General features: G+C 37.5%; 2 protein-coding genes across 3 annotated transcripts; one reads left to right on the top strand and one right to left on the bottom strand.

The window, feature by feature from the left end:
- On the bottom strand, positions 1-4,217 carry LOC130238889 (ankyrin repeat domain-containing protein 34B). Its single transcript, XM_056470008.1, has 2 exons — positions 3,396-4,217; positions 1-469 (listed from the first exon to the last, which is right to left on the bottom strand). Exons 1-2 carry the CDS (start codon positions 4,215-4,217, stop codon positions 134-136), a joined length of 1,158 nt encoding a protein of 385 aa, XP_056325983.1. The 3' UTR covers positions 1-133.
- A 3,418-nt stretch (positions 4,218-7,635) lies between these two features.
- LOC130214765 (zinc finger and SCAN domain-containing protein 12-like) lies at positions 7,636-15,813 on the top strand. Of its 2 annotated transcripts, none has more exons than XM_056446582.1 (4): positions 7,636-7,952; positions 9,267-9,785; positions 11,868-12,386; positions 14,448-15,813. In XM_056446582.1, exons 1-4 carry the CDS (start codon positions 7,715-7,717, stop codon positions 14,723-14,725), a joined length of 1,554 nt encoding a protein of 517 aa, XP_056302557.1. In that variant the 5' UTR covers positions 7,636-7,714; the 3' UTR covers positions 14,726-15,813. The 2 variants fall into 2 exon arrangements, with proteins under 2 accessions (XP_056302557.1, XP_056302565.1); XM_056446590.1 differs by having other exon boundaries at positions 11,868-12,396; positions 14,448-14,576.
- The last annotated feature ends 5,491 nt before the right edge of the window (positions 15,814-21,304 follow it).

Here is a 21,304-nt window from a genome sequence, read left to right as displayed (position 1 = left end):
TGTTGCTTTTTTCATGCGGGAGAATATCATAGTCTTATTTATGGGTCAAAGTTGAGACGTCCCATTTTGCGGTTTATGTCTAATTAAATTTGCAAAAGTGATGGAAAGAATATTAAATTGTAGAGGTGTCTTTTTAATGGTTCTGTTCACTCCGTAAGGGTGTGTGTACACTCGAGCGCACGGAAATCGGTGGCAAAAACCCGGCGTGAGTCTGACACCTCTTCTGCTCTCGTGACTTCTTCTTGTTAGCCATGTGGAAGTCGTGAAGCCCGTCTGGAGGAGCCAGAAACAGCGAGCTGGTCCTGTATATGGAGGGGAATCTGGAGCCTCCGGGCTGGTTCAGGTGTGTGTCGGAGCCTGAGAGTGTGAGCCTGAGGGTGGGTGCCTGGAGGAGATCCGGCAGGGTGTTTCTCCTGCTCTGCAAACGCTCTGAAGGCATTGAATATTTCATTACTGGAGCTCCGAGATTCTGTAATCAGAAACAACTTTATTCAGCAAATGTGTGCGCAAACACTGAATTCTTTTCTGGTTTACTGGAGTAAGGCAAGGCAAGTTTTATTTCTGTAGCATATTTCATACACCGTGGCAATTCAATGTGCTTTACATAAACAGGAATAAAAAAGACAAGAATAAGTAATAAAAAATAAATGATAAATATGATTAAAAACAGATAAAAATGTGTTAAAACAGGTTATAAAACAATGAAAAAGAAAAGAAAGACACAATAGTGTGATCTGTGGGCCGTAGCACAGTGCTCATTCAGTAAAGGCACAGCTAAACAGATGTGTTTTCAGTCTTGATGTGAATGTGCCTAATGTTGGAGCACATCTGATCATTTCTGGAAGCTGATTCCAGCAGCGAGGGGCGTAATAGCTGAAAGCCGATTCACCCTGCTTTGACTGAACTCTTGGGATTTCCAATTCTATTTGATCCTAAAGATCTGAGTGATCTGTTAGGTTTGTATTCAGTGAGCATATCTGTAATGTATTGAGGTCCTAGGCCATTTAGTGATTTATAGAGCAATAATAATACTTTAAAATCTATTCTGAATGTAACTGGGAGCCAGTGTAGAGACCTGAGGACAGGTGTGATGTGCTCTGATTTCCTGGCTCTGGTCAGAATTCTGGCCGCAGCGTTCTGGATGAGCTGCAACTGCCTGACTGTCTTTTTGGGAAGGCCAGTGAGGAGGCCGTTACAGTAATCCACCCTGCTGCTGATAAAAGCATCAACAAGTTTCTTCAAGTCTTCACTGGAAACAAAGCATCTGATTCCTGCAGTGTGTTTGAGATGATAGTATGCTGATTTACTAACTGCTTTGACATGACTATTGAAACTCAGATCTGACTCCAGAGTCACACCAAGATTCTTGACCTTATTTTTTGTTGTTTGATCTTTAGAGCCAAGGTACGCGTTCACCATCTCTGTTCTCAAACACAATAACTTCAGTTTTTTCTTTGTTTAACTGAAGAAAGTTTTGGCACATCCAACTGTTAATTTCATCAATGCATTGGCAGAGGGTGTCAGTATTTATGCCAGGGTACATACAGAACATACAGTTGAAGTCAGAATTATTAGCTCTCGTGAACACCCTTTTTGTGGAGTAGGTAGTTTGACCATTTCTGCTGTTTTAATAGTTCACTCTTAGCTGGTGATTGATCATAAAGTTTGTTTGGCATGCTGTCCTGGGAGAGAGCCCTGAGTCTTAAGGTCTACAAACCTGGGGCTCCCTCCCGTTTGCAAGGCGAGAGGGGAGTTTAAGCTCGGGTAGATCTGGAGAACTCCCCTGCTGTAGTAGATAATGAACAGATAGTGATTTCTCTTAAGAGATAACTACTTACTAGGAGCATGTCTATGGTGCCGATTTGGATTAGTCAATTAACTTATGTTGCATGTTTTTTGGATGGTGGGAGGAAACCGGGCAACCCGGGGGAAACCCACGTGAGCACGGGGAGAACGTGTAAACTCTGCACAGAAACGTCGGCTGGCTTGGTAAGGATTAGAACCAGTGACATTCTTGCTGTGAGGCAACAGTGCTAACCATTGGGCCACCGTGCCACTCATCTAGGAAAGGAGGAGGAGCAGGGGTGGAAGGGGGGATTCTTCAAAAGGAAGATGGCTGTGATATGGAACTTACGGTATTTATAGTGGCTCAGGAATCATCTGCTTGGTGAATCATAAATTGGATAATGCGGGACCAGCCGCAAGCAATCATAAGCATGTGATTCTCTCAAAATTAGTTTAAAACTAAACTTCAATTATTATTTCTAGTCATTTTTCCCACAGGAAACTGAATCGAAAGTTCTAAAACAATCGCAAAAACTAGCGCACTTCTGCATTACAAAATAAGGTCAATACAACCGTAGCATGTTGGAGAGGAAAAACACAGTGGCTGCGTCCGAAATCGCCTACTACTCAGTAGGTGCTACATTTGAATTCAGTAAGTTCAGATTCTCGCCGGAAGTAGTAGGTCATGCGGGTACTTTTTGCATACTGTTTTTCGAATTCTATAGCTGCATCCGAAATTACATACTTCCATACAACACTCACCAGCCTCTTTAATAGGTACACCTTACTAGTACCGGGTTGGACCCCCTTTTGCCTTCAGAACTGCCTTAATCCTTTGTGGTATAGATTCAACAAGGTACTTGAAATATTCCTCAGAGATTTTGCTCCATATTGGCATGATAGCATCATACAGTTGCTGCAGATTTCCAGATTTCTTCAGCCTCCGGCACCTAGACTGCATCTCTGCACAAGATGTTTGGCCAGAGGAGAAATGGTCGTGCCCAACTGAGCCTGGTTTCTCTCCAGGTTTTTTTTGTCCTTCACTTTGGTCAATTGGTGAAATTTGTTCCTCGCCACTGGCTTGCTTGGTTTGGGACTTGTGGAGCTGCACTTGGATGGATTTGCTCTTCAGTGTTTGGACTCTCAGCAGTGAATATTTAACCACACTGAACTAAACTGAACTTAAACTCTGAAAACTGGACTGCCACAGTTTCAATTCACTATGATCTTCTATGTGAAGCTGCTTTGACACAATCTACATTGTAAAAGCGCTAGAGAAATCAAGAGGAATTGAATTGAATGTCTACATGCCTAAATGAATTGAGTTGCTGCCATATGATTGGCTGATTAGAAATTTGCATTAACGAACAGTCTGAATTCATAGTATATCCACTCATACTATATAGACAGTACTTTTCGTAAGTTCATGTAGTAAGTTCAAATGTAGTAGCTACTCCAGTAGTAGGTGATTTCAGATGCAGCTTATGAATTCGGAAATACTACTGTGCTTACATACTGTTTTTATCATATTATATAGTACGAAAGTATTCGATTTCAGATGCACCAGTTCTGTGTGAATGGCCTCTAAGAGAGGTCCTAAATAATGTTACCTGGCCATTTCCTGATTCAGGATCTAATGGTGGACACTGGCTAAATAAGAGATCCCCCTGATCTTTGTACTGATCCTCCTCTTCCTTCAGGCCCTTCTCATATGTCTGGCTGAGCTGCTCCAGGTTCTGGATGGCGAGCCACGGCTCCGAGCACAGCCGCTGTCGGCCTCTGCTCCTGGGGGGCAGCACTGGAGATGCCGGCCCCCCTCCGCGGAAGTTAAAGATGTTTTCCCCGTCAGAGTTCGGAGAGTTCGTCTTCAGCTCAATATCTGAAGGCGACATGCAGGAGACGGGAGAACTGTCCGGGGATGGAGGAACGTTCAGGTAGCGGCGTGTCACGGTACTGCCGTCGCAACTCAAATCTGTAGCGATGATGATAATATCGCGCCCTCGAGATCTGCACGCATCGACCAGCACCGTGAGAGTGTCCTGATCATGAGCGTTTATTGCGTAAACCAGCGCAGATGCACCAGAGTAATCCTCCATACTGGGATCTGCACCTGCTGTGATTAGTGCCTCTGCCACCTCCGGCCCGGCGCGCTCCATGCAGGCGTACATGAGAGCCGTGCGTCCTGATTTATCCTGGATGTTGGGGTCTGCGTGGCGGCTCAGCAGGAGCTGGATGATCTTAAGCATGGATCCCGCAGTCTGGCCGGCCCGTAGCGCTCTGCATGCGGCCAGCAGTGGTGTTTCTCCGCGGTGGTTCCTCTGGTTGACCTGCGCTCCTCCGTCCACCAGCAGCCGTGCCAGACGCAGTTTCCCCTGCTCAGCGGCATTGATTAGTGGACTGCAGTCCAGCAGGTGACCCGCCCGCTCCGACATCACACAACGGGATGCTGAAATCACATAATTGGGACATCTGATTATTTTGTTAATTTATTTGGCTCTGTAAACTTTTAGTGGATACCATAACATTCTCTCACACTTTAAATGATTATTTTCACTTCTGGTCACATGGAACGCCTTTAGGGTGGAGCTATCAGTCATTTAGGGTGGATATTTTAGTGCTGTAAGGCAGGGCGGTCAGTCCTTTAGGGTGGAGCTATCAGTCCTTTAGGGCGGAGCTATCAGTCCTTTAGGGTGGAGCTATCAGTCCTTTAGGGCGGGGTTATCAGTCCTTTAGGGTGGAGCTATCAGTCTTTTAGGATGGGGCTATTAGTCCTTTAGGGTGGAGCTATCAGTCTTTTAGGGTGGGTCGATCAGTCCTTTAGGGAGTAGTTATCGGTCCCTTAGGGTGGAGCTAGTCTTTTAGGATGGGGCTATTAGTCCTTTAGGGTGGAGCTATCAGTCTTTTAGGGTGGGTCGATCAGTCCTTTAGGGAGTAGTTATCGGTCCCTTAGGGTGGGGCTATCAGTCCTTTAGGGAGTAGTTATCGGTCCCTTAGGGTGGGGCTATCAGCCTTTAGGGCGGGGCTATTAGTCCATTAGGGCGGGGTTATCAGTCCATTAGGGCGGAGCTATCAGTCCTTCAGGGCGGGCTATCAGCCCATTAGGGCGGGGCTATCAGTCCTTTAGGGCAGTGCTATCAGTCCTTTAGGGCGGAGCTATCAGTCCATTAGGGATGCAGCTATCTGTCTTTTAGGGTGGACCTATCGGTCCTTTAGGGTGGGGCTATCAGTCCTTTAGGATGGGGCTATCAGTCCTTTAGGGCGGGGCTATCAGTACTTCAGGGTGAAGTTATCAGTCTTTTAGGGCGGGGCTATCCGTCCATTAGGGCAGAGCTATCAGTCCTTTGGGACGGGGCTATCAGTCTTTTAGGGTGGACCTATCAGTCCTTTAGGGTGGAGCTATCAGTCCTTTAGGGCGGGGCTATCAGTCGATTAGGGAGTAGTTATCGGTTCTTTAGGGTGGGGCTATCAGTCATTTAGGGTGGGGCTATCAGTCAATTAGGGCGGAGCTATCCATCCTTCAGGGCGGGGCTATCAGTCCATTAGGGCGGGGCTATCAGTTCTTTAGATCGGACCTATCAGACCTTTAGGGCAGGGCTATAAGTCCATTAGGGAGGAGTTATCAGTCCTTTAGGGCGGGGCTATCAGTCCATTAGGGTGGAGTAATCAGTCCTTTAGTGTGGAGCAATCAGTGTGTGTCCTGATTTTGTTTATTCATTATTTCATATTTATTTTTAATTTTGTTAGCAACGCCCATCTTGTATTGATTCAGTTGGTTTCCAAAGGATGAAATCATGCACCGCTCTACTTTTTATTCTCATATCAGGACTGTTTCAATTGGGGATATATGTCATCATGATATGGGAAAAAAGGCAGTGTTAACTTCCATTTCATGCAGACTTTAAAAAGCATTATTAGCAAGTCCACAATATAAATTAATAAAAATAAGCATATCTAACATATATATTTAGAAAATCTAAGATGAATGAATCGTATATGTATTTTGTAGATCTTCAAGCATTTGGAATTTTTAGTCTTTTTACTAAAACTTCATATTTTTTTTATTTATCTCTTTTGTGACAAAATACATTCACATGATAAGCAAAGAATAAGATAATACTTCATTGGCTTTATTTAATGATTTGCTTATAATTATGACAAATTTAAACTAATAGGAAAAAGTTGTTAAATTGGTCATAATATTGCCATTTTTAAGCACAGCTATGACCGCTCTTCATGTGTATTAATTTGCATAATAAAAGATGAATTACAGTTAACCCACTGCATTAATATTTTGTCATGCAGCTTATCGATGGAACACGTCTGAATCTCAGCGGTGTTTAAAGGGTTAAAGGATCTCTCAGCACAACAAAAGCAGCTTTGAAATGCCTTCATCTCTACAGGAGTTTCTATTTTAAACACAGCAGAGCTGGAAAACCTCCTGAAAGATTCAACAAACATTCCTCGCTCTAGTTTTAACCAAATCTCCAAAATGTAAAAAAATGTCAACAAAACAAACTTATAAATGATCACAAACGCTGAGACGACTTCTTAAATATTGTGTCTGAATACACTGAATAATCGATTGTTTGATTAATTAAAAACAAAAATATAAAAACTTTTTATATTATACAAATATTGTTTTATTGCACAGCAGTATTGATCAAATTCCTCTCCTCCATATATCACTATATATAATATGGGATTTATTATGTGATCATTTCATAAGATTTATTTTATCTTATTTTTCTTTATCTTATTTAATCGTTGCATTTAATATTAGTCATGTTTTGATAAGTCTTTCATGGATAGCGTCTAAATAAACAAATCAATTAAGATTAAATTACTAAAAACAAATAATATAAAAACATTTGATTTTATAAATCTGTATTTTAAAAAGTCAAAAAAATATGCACATTTCTTCTCTATGTAATTAAATATATGATAAATTACCTGTAGATTTAGCTGAAGATCGCCTCAGGAGATGCGGTTTCACCTGCTGAAGTGAAGAGACGAGTGAGTGAGTGAGTGTGTGTGTGTGTCAGTGGCTTCATACTGTTAGTGTTTGCTGATAGTGAATAAAACACAGAATAAGACAACAATCACTTCTTATGAATTTAAAATATTTACTTTAAGTACAAAGAAAACAGCAACAATAAGTTCTTATTCAGTATTTAATTTTTGATAGATATACATACACATATATATACACACACACACACACACACATATATATATATATATATATATATATATATATATATATATATATATATATATATATATATATATATATATATATATATACATATATATATATACATACATACATACATACATACATACATACATACATACATACATACATACACACACACATACACATATATACACTCACCGGTCACTTTATTAGGTACACCTTACTAATACAGGGTCTTACTAGTAGCGTGTTTTAATCCTTCGTGGCATAGATTCAACAAGCTACTGAATTCTACTATCCTGTACTATTGACCCAAAACTGGAACTAATCTAACATAACTGTCTAAAAATTGGTGTGCTCAAATTAATATCTTGGGGAACTATATTAAATAAATAAACAGGCACAATCAAGAGAAACATTTAAAAATGTAAAATTCTGTAGTAAAACTTTTTGCAATAACTCGTTTGAAATTAAATCTTGTCTCTTTCTATTCCTTAAGATCTTCGGTGACCAAACTCATTTTAATGGATATATAACAGTTTAATAAACGTGTTTTGTTTAAATGCTCAATAATCATTTAAAATCAATTTCTCCTCAGCTGCTCGCGTGTCCTTTATTTTGGCGGAAGTTTACGCGGACTCCACCGGAAGCACTGTTGCCCGTCTGCGATGATAGCTGAAGTGGTGTTTTTCTCCACTGTAATAATCAGAGACTGTGTTTATTCACTGTAAGATGAGCTGCTCGCTGCAGACGCAGATCTGCTCCATCTTGGAGGTGCTGCTGAAATCGGCTGCGGCGCAAATCGGGCAGTTGCTGCAGGAGGAAGCGGCAGCGGTGCAGATGGAGATCCGCCAGAGGAACGAGGAGATCCGCAGCCTGAAGAGCCGCCTGTGGAGCTGCGAGAGCCGGCTGGAGAGACTGACCGCTGCTCGCTGTTCTGTCGGCGTACAAGTGCACATCACCGACCCCGGTCAGTCTGCACAACTTACTATACACTTAACTTAGAGGATTAACACACTTATATGAACATACACTCACCGGCCACTTTATTAGGTACACTTACTAGTACCAGGTTGGACCCCCTTTCGCCTTAAGAACTGCCTTAATCCTTCGTGGTATAGATTCAACAAGATACTGGAAATATTCCTCAGAGATTTTGCTCCATATTGACATGACAGCATCACGCAGTTGCTGCAGATTTGTCGGCTGCACATCCATGATGCCAATCTCCCGTTCCACCACATCCCAAAGGTGCTCTATTGGATTGAGCTCTGGTGACTGTGGAGGCCATTTGAGTACAGTGAACTCATTGTCATGTTCAAGAAACCAGTCTGAGATGATTGGCGCTTTATGACATGGTGCGTTATCCTGCTGGAAGTAACCATCAGAAGATGGAGACACTGTGCTCATAAAGGGATGGACATGGTCAGCAACAATACTCAGGTAGGCTGTGGTGTTGATATGATGCTTAATTGGTACTAATGGACCCAAAGTGTGCCAAGAAAATCTCCCCCACACCATTACACCCCCAGCCTGAACCGCTGATACAAGGCAGGATGGATCCATGCTTTCATGTTGTTGAGGCCAAATTGTGAGCCGAGCATCCGAATGTGGCAACAGAAATGGAGACTCATCAGACCAGGCAACGTTTCTCCAATCTTCTATTGTCCGGTTTTGGTGAGCCTGTGTCAATTGTAGCCTCAGTTTCCTGTTCTTAGCTGACAGGAGCGGCACCCGGTGTGGTCTTCTGCTGCTGTAGCCCATCCGCCTCAAGGTTGGACGTGTTGTGTGTTCAGAGATGCTCTTCTGCAGACCTCGGTTGTAACGAGTGCTTATTTGAGTTACTGTTGCCTTTCTATCAGCTGGAACCATTCTGGCCATTCTCCTCTGACCTCTGGCATCAACAAGGCATTTGCGCCCACAGAACTGCCGCTCACTGGATATTTCCTCTTTGTCGGACCATTCTCTGTAAACCCTAGAGATGGTTGTGCGTGAAAATCCCAGTAGATCAGCAGTTTCTGAAATACTCAGAGCAGCTCATTTCCCATTTATTAAAATAAATTTCTTCCATCGTTTTTTTAAATAAATAAACATTTATTTAAATATTTGCAGTGACAAAACAGTGGTATAGGTGTCTCATGTCATTATATACAATAATAACTCGTACAGAGGATTCTAGATATGCCAGAAGTCGTCAGATATCAGTCGTGGTTTAAATGAAAAATGTAAACTTACTGTGATTTACCTTGAATATTGACAACACTAATGATGTATTTCTCCTCAGGTGTGACGGCTCACGATCAGGAGACGCTCATGTTGACCAGTCCAATGATGAACGTCGTTTCAGAGGAGAAACCTCTTATTTCTGATGCACCGGAGCTCCAATTACAGCCTCTTAAACGAGAAGATCCTGCGAGTCGAGCAGCTCCACATGCAGAAGAGGAAGAAGAAGAGGAAGAACTCAGCGGTCTGGAGCTCCAGATGAAGATCGAGCAGGTGGAGGAGTTTGTAGACCGGAAACTCAGCATTCATGATGGAAACTCTCAGATTTGGAGCTCGCAGAAAGATTTCGAGCATCATCAGAGTCTAGCGGAGCCCGAGTCACATGCACAGAGCTTTCCAGACACGTATGCTATGATGATGGAGGATTCTGGGGCTTCATCTGCTTTAGTTCAGGAGGACGACAGGAATAATGACTGTGATTTTAATCTCCTTCAGTCTCACGGACACAGCAGCGTATCGGACGCATTCTCACTCTCAGCATCACATCCGCCTAAAACACACACACAGAGTCTGCAGCAAGGTTACTATGGGTTTGCATTCTGAATGACATTTTATTTTGTTTGCAGTACATTTAAGTTGAGTATGGACGTGCAGATATCGATAGCCCTGTAGATATTGAGGGCGATACATTAGCTGAAAAATATCAAGGTTATTATAGTTTGGGTGTTTAAGTTAGACTTTATTTTAATCCTTTTTTTTAATTGCAGCAATTTTAAATTTATTTGGGATATTTTATTAGGGAATTTTTTATTAATACCGATAACTCGGATAAATGTCAAGGTAATTATAGTTTAGATTTTTAAATAAGTAATTTCTATACTTTTTAAAAATTGCTGTACATGTAGGTTTAGTAGGGATGCACTGATAGGAGATTTTTGACCGATAAGATAACCGATAACTCTTCAGATTTGGATGCCGATAGTCGTTATATTAGCCGATAAGTATCAAAGTAATTATAGTTTGTATTTTTACATTTAGTTTATATGTCAGTAGTGTTTGGACCGATAAGTGATAACTCTTAAGATTTGGAGACCGATATATTAGCTGATAAATTTCAAGGTAATTATAGTTTGACATTTTTGATCGATACCGATAACTCTTTAGATTTGTGGGCCAATATCCGATATATTATCTGATTAATATCAAGGTAATTATAGATTGAAATTTTAAATATGTTTTTATTTCTATACTTTTAAAAAGTTGCTGTACATTTAAATTTGGTAGGGATGCACAGATATGACATTTTTGACCGATACCGATAACTATTTATATTTGGAGGCCGCGGGCCAATATGTTAGTCAATAAATATCAAGGTAGTTATAGTTTGGGTTTTAAAATCAGTTTTTATTTTGATACTATTTTAAAATTGCTGTACATCTCAGTTTTGTCGGTATGTGCTGATAATGACAGTGAATAACCGTAGATTTGGACGCCAATAGCCGATAAATGTCATGGTAATTATAGTTTAGATTTTTAAATAAGTTTTTACTTTACTTTTTAAAAATTGCTGTACATTTAAGTTTAATAGGGATGCACCGATATGACATTTTGACGGATACGAATTACTGATAATTATTCAGATTTGCCGGTAAATATCAAGGTGAATATAGATTGGAGTTTTAAATATGTTTTTATCTCTATACTTTTAAAAAATTATTGTACATCTTAGTTTGGTAGGGATGTACCAATATGACGATTTTGACCAATACCGATAACTGATAACTTTTTAGATTTGGAGACTGATAGCCGATATATTAGCCGATAAATATAAAGTTAATTATAGTTTGGATTTTTAAATAAATTTTTATTCTCATACTATTTTTTAAAATTGCTGTACGTTAAAGTTTTGTTAGGATATACTGATAATGATAATGAATAACTCTGTACATTTGGAGGCCGATAGCCGATATATTAGTCGACAAATGTCATAGTAATTATAGTTTGGATTTTTAAATTAGTTTTTTCTATACTTTTTTAAAATTGCTGTACATTTAAGTTTGGTAGGGATGCGCTGATATAGGATTTTTGACCGATAAGATATTTAGCTGATAAGTATCAAGGTAATTATAGTTTGGATTTTTACATTAGATTATATCTCAGTAGTGGTTGGACCGATAAATGATAACTTTTTTTGGAGACAGATATATTAGCTGATAAATATCAAGGTAATTATAGCTTGGATTTTTGACCGATAAATGAAAACTCTTTAGATTTGGAGACCGATATATTAGCCGATAAATATCAAGGTAATTATAGCTTTTATTTTTAAATTAGTTTTTACTTTGATCCTATTTTTAAAATTGCTGTAGATTTTAAGTTTATAAGGATTTTGACCGATACCGAGAACCCTGTAGATTTGGCGGCTGATATATTAGATGATAAATATCAAGTTATTTATAGTTCAGACTTTTAAATAAATGTGTATTTCAATACTATTTTTACAATGACAAAACAGTGGTATAGGTGTCTCATGTCATCATATACAATAATAACTCGTACAGAGGATTCTAGATGTGCCAGAAGTCATGGTTTAAATGAAAAATGTAAACTTACTGTGGTTTACCTTGAATATTGACAACACTAATGATGTATTTCTCCTCAGGTGTGACGGCTCACGATCAGGAGACGCTCATGTTGACCAGTCCAATGATGAACGTCGTTTCAGAGGAGAAACCTCTTATTTCTGATGCACCGGAGCTCCAATTACAGCCTCTTAAACGAGAAGATCCTGCGAGTCGAGCAGCTCCACATGCAGAAGAGGAAGAAGAAGAGGAAGAACTCAGCGGTCTGGAGCTCCAGATGAAGATCGAGCAGGTGGAGGAGTTTGTAGACCGGAAACTCAGCATTCATGATGGAAACTCTCAGATTTGGAGCTCGCAGAAAGATTTCGAGCATCATCAGAGTCTAGCGGAGCCCGAGTCACATGCACAGAGCTTTCCAGACACGTATGCTATGATGATGGAGGATTCTGGCGCTTCATCTGCTTTAGTTCAGGAGGACGACAGGAATAATGACTGTGATTTTAATCTCCTTCAGTCTCACGGACACAGCAGCGTATCGGATGCATTCTCACTCTCAGCATCACATCCGCCTAAAACACACACACAGAGTCTGCAGCAAGGTTACTATGGGTTTGCATTTTGAATTACATTTTTCTTTGATTGCAGTACATTTAAGTTGAGTATGGATGTGCAGATACCGATAACCCTGTAGATATTGAGGGCGATATATTAGCTGAAAAATATCAAAGTTATTATAGTTTGGGTTTTTAAGTTAGACCGATGCACCGATATTTGACCGATACGATAACCGATAACTCTTTAAAATTCATTGCCGATAGTCAATATGTTATACATTCTTTTTTTCTGCATGATTGCAAAGATAAACATGTTTAAAAATAAATGAGTTTTTATTGAAAAACAATTTAAAAAGTAGCGCATCGGAAAGAACAAATGCATTTTGTGTGAACTGCCCCTAGAAACATACAAAATTTGCATAGCAGCATGAGCATGATTGAGAACCGCTGGTATTGAGGGTGATCTTGAATATAAAAATATCAAAGTTATTATAGTTTGGGTTTTTAAGTTAGACTTTATTTCAATAATATTAAAAAATTGCTGTACATTTCAATTCATTAAGGATATTTTATTAAGGAATTTTTTTATCAATACCGATAACTCTTCAGATTTTGAGGCCGATAGCTAATATATTAGCCAGTAAATATCAAGGTAATTATAGTTTGGATTTTTCAATTAGGTTTTATTTTAATACTATTTTTTAAATTGGCGTAAAATTTATGTTTAGAAGGGATGCAAGGACATGGAGTTTTTGACCGATACAATAACCGATAACTTGTTGCATTTGTAGGCCGATATATTAGCCGATAAATATCAAGGTAATTATAGATTTACTTTATTAATAAGTTTTTTTCTATACTTTTTAAAAATTGCTGTAAATTTAAGTTTGGTAGAGATGCACAGATATGGCATTTTTGACTGATAACTGATAACTCTTAAGATTTGGAGACCGATATATTAGCCGATAAATATCAAGGTAATTATAGTTTGGATTTTTGACCGATAAATGATAAATCTTTAGATTTGGAGACCGATATATTAGCCGATAAATATCAAGGTAATTATAATTTGAAATTTTAAACCGATACCGATAAATGATAACTTTAGATTCTATACCAATATTTTAGCCGATAAATATCAAGGTAATTATAGCCTGGATTTTTGACCAATAAATGAAAACTCTTTAGATTTGGAGACCGATATATTAGCTGATAAATATCAAGGTAATTATAGCTTGGATTTTTGACCGATAAATGATAACTCTTTAGATTTGGAGACCGATATATTAGCTGATAAATATCAAGGTAATTATAGGTTGGATTTTTGACCGATAAATGATAAATCTTTAGATTTGGAGACCGATATATTAGCCGATAAATATCAAGGTAATTATAATTTGACATTTTAAACCGATACCGATAAATGATAACTTTAGATTCTATACCAATATTTTAGCCGATAAATATCAAGGTAATTATAGCCTGGATTTTTGACCGATAAATGAAAACTCTTTAGATTTGGAGACCGATATATTAGCCGATAAATATTAAGGTAATTATAGCTTGGATTTTTAAATGAGCTTTTATTTTGATACTATTTTTAAAATTGCTGTACATTTAAGTTTATAAGGATTTTTGACCGATATTGATAACCCTGTATATTTGGAGGCTGATATATTATATCAGGGCTATTCAATTAGTTTGTGATTTAAATAGCCCTGTATTAGATGAATTATAGTTCAGACTTTAAATAAATGTGCATTTCGATACTATTTTGAAATTTCAGTTTAGTAAAGATGCACCGATATTTGACCGATACGTTAACCGATAACTCTTTAAAATTCATTGCCCATAGTCAATATGTTACAAAAAAAATTCCTGCATGATTGCAAAAATAAACATGTTTAAAAATAAATGAGTTTTTATTGAAAAACAATTTAAAAAGTAGCACATCGGAAAGAACAAATGCATTTTGTGTGAACTGCCTCTAGAAACATACAAAATTTGCATAGCAGCATGAGCATGATTGAGAACCGCTGGTATTGAGGGTGATCTTGAGTACAGCTTTCATTTATGGTTACTAAAATGATCTTGTTCTGCATGCAGGAGAGGATCCGCGGCTGCAGACAGGCCTCAAACCGTTCCGCTGTGAGGAGTGTGGGAAGAGCTTCATGCAGCGCACCAAACTGATCACACACGGACGCGTGCACACCGGAGAAAAGCCCTTCCACTGCCGGTTCTGTGGGAAAATGTTCTCCAGGCAGGACAACTGTTTGCGGCACATGCGCTTACACGGCGGACAGAGCTCGCAGGCACGTAACACTGGACAGAGGGGTACTGCACAAAACAAAGGGATTAAGGCCTGTACACACCAAGCACGATAGCAATAAATATAATGCAAAAAATCTTACAATTCTTAGAAGCATTTTCCAGTAAAAATATAGTCTTATTTTCAGAAATGAGCTAATATTAAGTGAGTCTTTTCCAACGTGCACATGAAATCAAAACTAACCATATTATTGTAGTTAGCTCACATTGCTAGTTTTCTGGAAAACAATTCATCTGTGCATGTCATTGAGAAAAATGAAATAGTTTTGCTTGGTAATTTACAAGTGAAATATGAAGATGCACTTCTGGTTTGTTTCCCGTTAAATTCTCAGATTAGGTCTGTCTGAGGTATTGGGCGTGGCTAACATGCTTAACCACACCCCCTCCAGCTATTTTTAGGTTATGCTTTTCATTCCCTCTTGTAACCAGCAGATGTCCTCAGTGTGCGACTAGTGCAATTTAAGTCAATCCAGCTTGTTTTATTCATTACAAACAATTTATTCAAGCCGATAATATCCAGCTGCAGGCCCGCAGAGCCACACACTCTTCAGGCACACACAATCCAGCACACACGATCTAGGCAAACCATATATGGTTACGACGGATGTTTATGTTATTAACGTCTTCTCGGACATCGTCATCAATATAATTTTATATATATTGTTAATAAATATGGTACACAATAAACAATAGTGTTTACTATTTCACAAATATTACGATCGAGACGGGGAGCGTTGTTTCAGATCGCCATTTGGTATAATAGACTAAACCGTGTTCTATCAGTCATCATAGATGATCAGTCATTATTATCTGACAGAGATAGTCAGTTGCTGGCATTGATGAACGATCTTAATTGGACAGGGTTAATTTATTTAATAGATTCATTTATCATGAAGCACATAATAGCAAGTTAATATAGGCAAGAATACATCTTTATATGTTATGAAAATCTTTTTACATGTAATAAATGGATAATAAATATTAATGTTTTACTCAAGCGATTTAATAGTGATTATTATTATTATTAATATTATTAAGCTTAATTTTCCTATAACTGTGATTTCCCACATTAAATACTATAGTAATTTATAGTATGCAATATATTGTTTTTAAACCATAAAGTACTGGAAATTTGTTGTAATTATAGTTGCAACAAATTTAGCATAACAAACAAATGAACTGTTAATAATTAATAAAAAATGATTTATATATATATATATATATATATATATATATATATATATATATATATATATATATATATATATATATGTGTATGTATATGTATATGTATATGTATGTATATGTATGTATATATATATATGTATGTGTGTGTTACTAACAGTTGCTACAGTTTAGTAAAATATAGTAGTTTATAATCAGAAAATCAGTTAAGATAAAATAATATATAAACTATATATTGTTTAAATGATTAACTATAGTAATTCATTTTAATGTGATGCATTGTTTGCTTTTTATATTTTACAACAAAGTGATTTTAATATAAGATCATATGTACGATAATATTAAGATCCTCAATTAGTTCATTACACTTAATCCTACAATTATGCAGTGTATGTGGACACGTGAATAAAGTCATGCGTGTTTAACCAATTATTTTTATTTACGTACTGCAGAGATGTTAAAATGACGGTTATGATATAATAATGATGTAATGACTGAAATGGGAAATCATACTTGTGAAATACAATAGGTGGCGATAATGCACCTAAGGAGTTAGTAAGTTATCATATATGGTTTGCCTAGATCAGTGGAGGGGAACTATGGCTCTCGAGCCCCATGTGGCTCTTTGACCAAAAATATGTGGCTCTCCAGCTGTCTCCCTTCAATAATATTTTACCGTATAAAAAATTATAACCATCACTTTCCTATTGAAAACACAATTACAATTCCCTCTTTATTGTAATTTTTTACAGCCAAATTAAAAAGAACTCTGTTAACAATAAAATGACGGTCTTCATTCATGGACTTGCTCAACATGTGATGCTTCATATTTGTTTATTTTTTAGTTGTGCATCGACATAAATTAAGATTTTGTTTAAACCTGTATATTTATATTACTATATGTTTATTATATTTATTAATACAGAAGCAAATGCATATTTAAAGAGGCATTTTGAGATATACATGCATCTAAATGGCTCTAAAAAATCTAAAATCTAAAAAATCAGAAATGGCTCTTTGTTGAAAAAAGGTTCCCGACCCCTGGCCTAGATCATGTGTGCTAGATTGTGTGTGGTTCTACAACACTTCATTTGCATGCTTTGTTTAGGTTTGTCCCCACTTCTAGGTATCACTGTCTGTAAAATGTCTAAAAACGAAGCGTCTGCTGTACTAGACAGAGTTCTTTCGATGACGCCACAGTGACGCCGAGTTCTTATTAAAGGATTCTGCTTTGAAGACACCCGAAAGTTCTCCCTGGTTTTTGGCTCATCTTAGAATTTCACAACAGCTTTGGTGCCGTGAGCCAGATAGAGAAATTCACAGCACACTGGATACCTGAGGTGCTTTTATTGTTATACTTCAGCCTAAGAGCCCCTTTTTTAATCATTATCTAGTTTTCAGGATCTATTTTCTATCATTATTTCCCACTTGTTTCTATTATAGTCATTATCCTTAAATAATCCTTTAAAAGAGCTTCTCCAAAAATGTCGTCTGTAGCTTTAAATTGCGTGAGCTCTTTATATTTCAGTGATTCTGATTGGCTGTCAGTGTTTTATCGATTATCAGCTGTTGTTGTGGTGTAAACCTCTTTAACACTGATTGATTTTTAGCACGATATCTTTGTTTATGTTACGATGTGTTTATAGTTCTCATGATTGGTGTGAACAGGCTTTAAGCTAGGTTTTTAAAGCTATCCTGGATTAATTTAACTGATACTCAGTTGCTTGAATGCAGGCTAAATTAAGTTAGTTTGGATGTTTATTTGCAGCTAGCATCCAGAGCAGGCTCACAGTTTCTGGTGATTTGTTATTTTGGCAGTAATGCTGTGTTCATGATACAGTGCAGTGGCTGTCTGTAATGTTAAATGGAAACAGCACAGACAGAGCCTTACTTATGTTTATATGAAGAGATTTCTTTTGTGTAACTTCTCAATTGGGGTTTGTTTTAAAAATGTCATTTAGATTTGTTTTATTTTAATCTCACAAAGAAATGAGCAGCAATAGCTTAATAAAAGGATGCCTATTCATTTACTGGACAATGTCTTCAGTGTCATTTTTGAAAATAATAAATAAATAAATTGTGAGAAAATCAAATTGTGAAATAAAAACAGCAAGTCAATTCATCCAACTTTTTTTTGCCTAAAGTGAAGACAATCTTTAGAAAATTTCCACCAAAAAAATCCCAAAAACAAATTAGATTAAATTGTCAGAGCAGCTCACTGTAGTATTGGTAACCTAGCAACCAACAGTAAACAAGGCAAACATAATGGAGTCACATTAGTGTCATTTTTAAAACCACCTCACCTTTTTTGTGTAGAGGAGAGAGTGATGAAGCCAATTATGATATGGGGATGGTTAGGAGGCCAGTGGGCGAATTTGGCCAGGATGCCAGGGTTAAACCCATTTTTTAACATTTTATCTGAAAGACAGCACTCACTGACAGTATAGTGTCCCCTTCACTATACTGGGGCGTTAGAACCCACCCAGACTGCAAGTTGAGCACCCCTAATGGCCTCACTAACACCACGTCCGGCTGCAACCTAGTGTTCCCATGTGGTCTCCCATCCAGGTACTGATCGGGCTCAGCCCTGCTTAGCTTCAGCAAGCGACCATGTGAGAGTTGCAGTGAGCTAGCTGCCGGCAAAGAATACGGCTGTCATATTAAAAACATTTATTTGCATCACTTGTTTAATAGTTCAACAGTCAATTATTCTTTACTTAATAACTAGTAAGTAAATACAGGTTTGTATTGTGTATAATTGTAAAATTATTAGTGCTATTCAATATAGATTTTGGTTGTAGGACAACTTTGATAACTCATTTCGAATGTTGATGACTGTAATTAACTAAAACCATAAAATGGATCAAAACAACAAATCAGATTTTATTAAAATAAAATTAAAAATAAATAAACTAAATTAAAAAAATGTGAAAACCTTATTTTAGCCATTTCAATTTAGATAGATTAACACAATGTACTAAAATAACAGCTGAAATGGTAATAAAAACAACTGCATAAGCATTATTTTTGCAAACATTTTAGTAGTCTGATTAAATCGACAATTCACTTTATTTTTATTTATTTATAATTTTAGTTAAATACTGCATTCTACTTTAGTTTTTTACTACAGTAAACTGGTGTATAGTAGTATAACATTGACTTTCGTAAATCCTATAGTTAAAACTACAGTATTGGGATATTTGTTTGTTTAGTATAGTTGTGTTATCATAGCAACTGTTGAATCACCACAACAGATCAATTACTGTAGTTGTTGTTACCATAGCAACTGTAGAATCACAGAAACAGATCAATTACCATAGTTGTTGTGTTACCATAGCAACTGTAGAATCCCCACAACAAATCAATTACTGTAGTTGTTGTGTTACCACAGCAACTGTAGAATCACCACAACAGATCAATTACTGTAGTTGTTGTATTACCATAGCAACTGTAGAATCACCACAACAGATCAATTACTGTAGTTGTTGTATTACCATAGCAACTGTAGAATCACCACAATAGATCAATTACTGTAGTTGTTGTGTTACCATAGCAACTGTAGAATCACCGCAACAGATCAATTACTGTAGTTGTTGTGTTACCATAGCAACTGTAGAATCACCGCAACAGATCAATTACTATAGTTGTTGTTACCATAGCAACTGTAGAATCACCACAACAGATCAATTACTATAGTTGTTGTTTTACCATATGCTTTTTAAGCCATGACGTATCAGCGATGTATGAAAAACTGTTTCTGGGTCCAAGCTGCTACACATTTAAATTAAGAAAATATTTGTTTATGACTTTTTAGTCATATTACACATTCAAGTGGATTTTATATACAATCATGGTGTACACGGCAGTCTCTGGGATTGCTGCATCACAAATACCAAATTTTAAACAATTTACAAAAAATGGCCATTAAATATTATGTATGGATATAAATATATATATATATATATAAATGTGGCGATCTTGATTTTCAAAGGTAATACATCGCTTTGTAAATGTTTATTATTACCATTTGATACATACAGCTTGATGTAACAAGTGGATAGCAAATGTAGATTTACCACAACAGGTCAATTACTGTAGTAGTTGCGTTACCATAGCAACTGTAGAATCACCACAACAGATCAATTACTATAATTGTTGTTACCATAGCAACTGTAGAATCACCACAACAGATCAATTACTGTAGTTGTTGTTACCATAGCAACTGTAGAATCACCACAACAGATCAATTACTATAATTGTTGTTACCATAGCAACTATAGAATCACCACAACAGATCCATTACTATAGTTTTTGTTACCATAGCAACTGTAGAATCATCCCAACAGATCATTTACTGTAGTTGTTATGTTGCCATAGCAACTATTTAACTATCACAACAGGTTCAGGTTTGTATGGTTAAAAACACTAAAGTAGTTGGTATAAATGTATGTTGCTTTTTTCATGCGGGAGAATATCATTGTCTTATTTATGGGTCAAAGTTGAGACGTCCCATTTTGCGGTCCAGGTCTAATTAAATTTGCAAAAGTGATGGAAAGAATATTAAATTGTAGAGGTGTCTTTTTAATGGTTTTTTTCACTCCGTAAGGGTGTGTTCACACTCGAGCGCACGAAAATCGGTGGCAAACACCCGGCGTGAGTCTGACACCTCTTCTGCTCTCGTGACTTCTTCTTGTTAGCCATGTGGAAGTCGTGAAGCCCGTCTGGAGGAGCCAGAAACAGCGAGCTGGTCCTGTATATGGAGGGGAATCTGGAGCCTCCGGGCTGGTTCAGGTGTGTGTCGGAGCCTGAGAGTGTGAGCCTGAGGGTGGGTGCCTGGAGGAGATCCGGCAGGGTGTTTCTCCTGCTCTGCAAACGCTCTGAAGGCATTGAATATTTCATTCCTGGAGCTCCGAGATTCTGTAATCAGAAACAACTTTATTCAGCAAATGTGTGCGCAAACACTGAATTCTTTTCTGGTTTACTGGAGCTCAGGGTATATACAGACCATACAGTTGAAGTCAGACTTATTAGCTCGTGAACACTTCTTGTAGAGAATAGTTTGACCATTTCTGTCGTTCAGTATTCCTAGTCATTTTTCCCATAAGAAACTGAATTGGAAGTTCTTAAACAATTGCAAACAATACAACAGTAGCACATTGGAGAGGAAAAACACGGTGTCTGCATCTGAAATGACTTTACTACTCAGTAGGTGCTGCATTTGAATTTACTATATGGTTGTTCGAAAATTACAAGCTATATAGTGTGAATGTGAGTATGAATGGAATTGGGATGTTCTACATCCGATATTTGTCATTATAACGTGACCTACCCACAACAGTTGCCTTGCTTTACTTCCAATCATTAATTTTCTTGCGTTGCATCATGGAATAGAGTAGCAGGCATCCGAAATCGCATACTTATATACAGCACTCACCGGCCACTTTATTAGG

This window comes from Danio aesculapii, chromosome 2 (genome assembly GCF_903798145.1).
Source record: "Danio aesculapii chromosome 2, fDanAes4.1, whole genome shotgun sequence".
Taxonomy (NCBI): domain Eukaryota; kingdom Metazoa; phylum Chordata; class Actinopteri; order Cypriniformes; family Danionidae; genus Danio; species Danio aesculapii.
The sequence above is the reverse complement of the archived record's forward strand: the minus strand, read 5'-3'. Positions and strand labels throughout refer to the sequence as shown.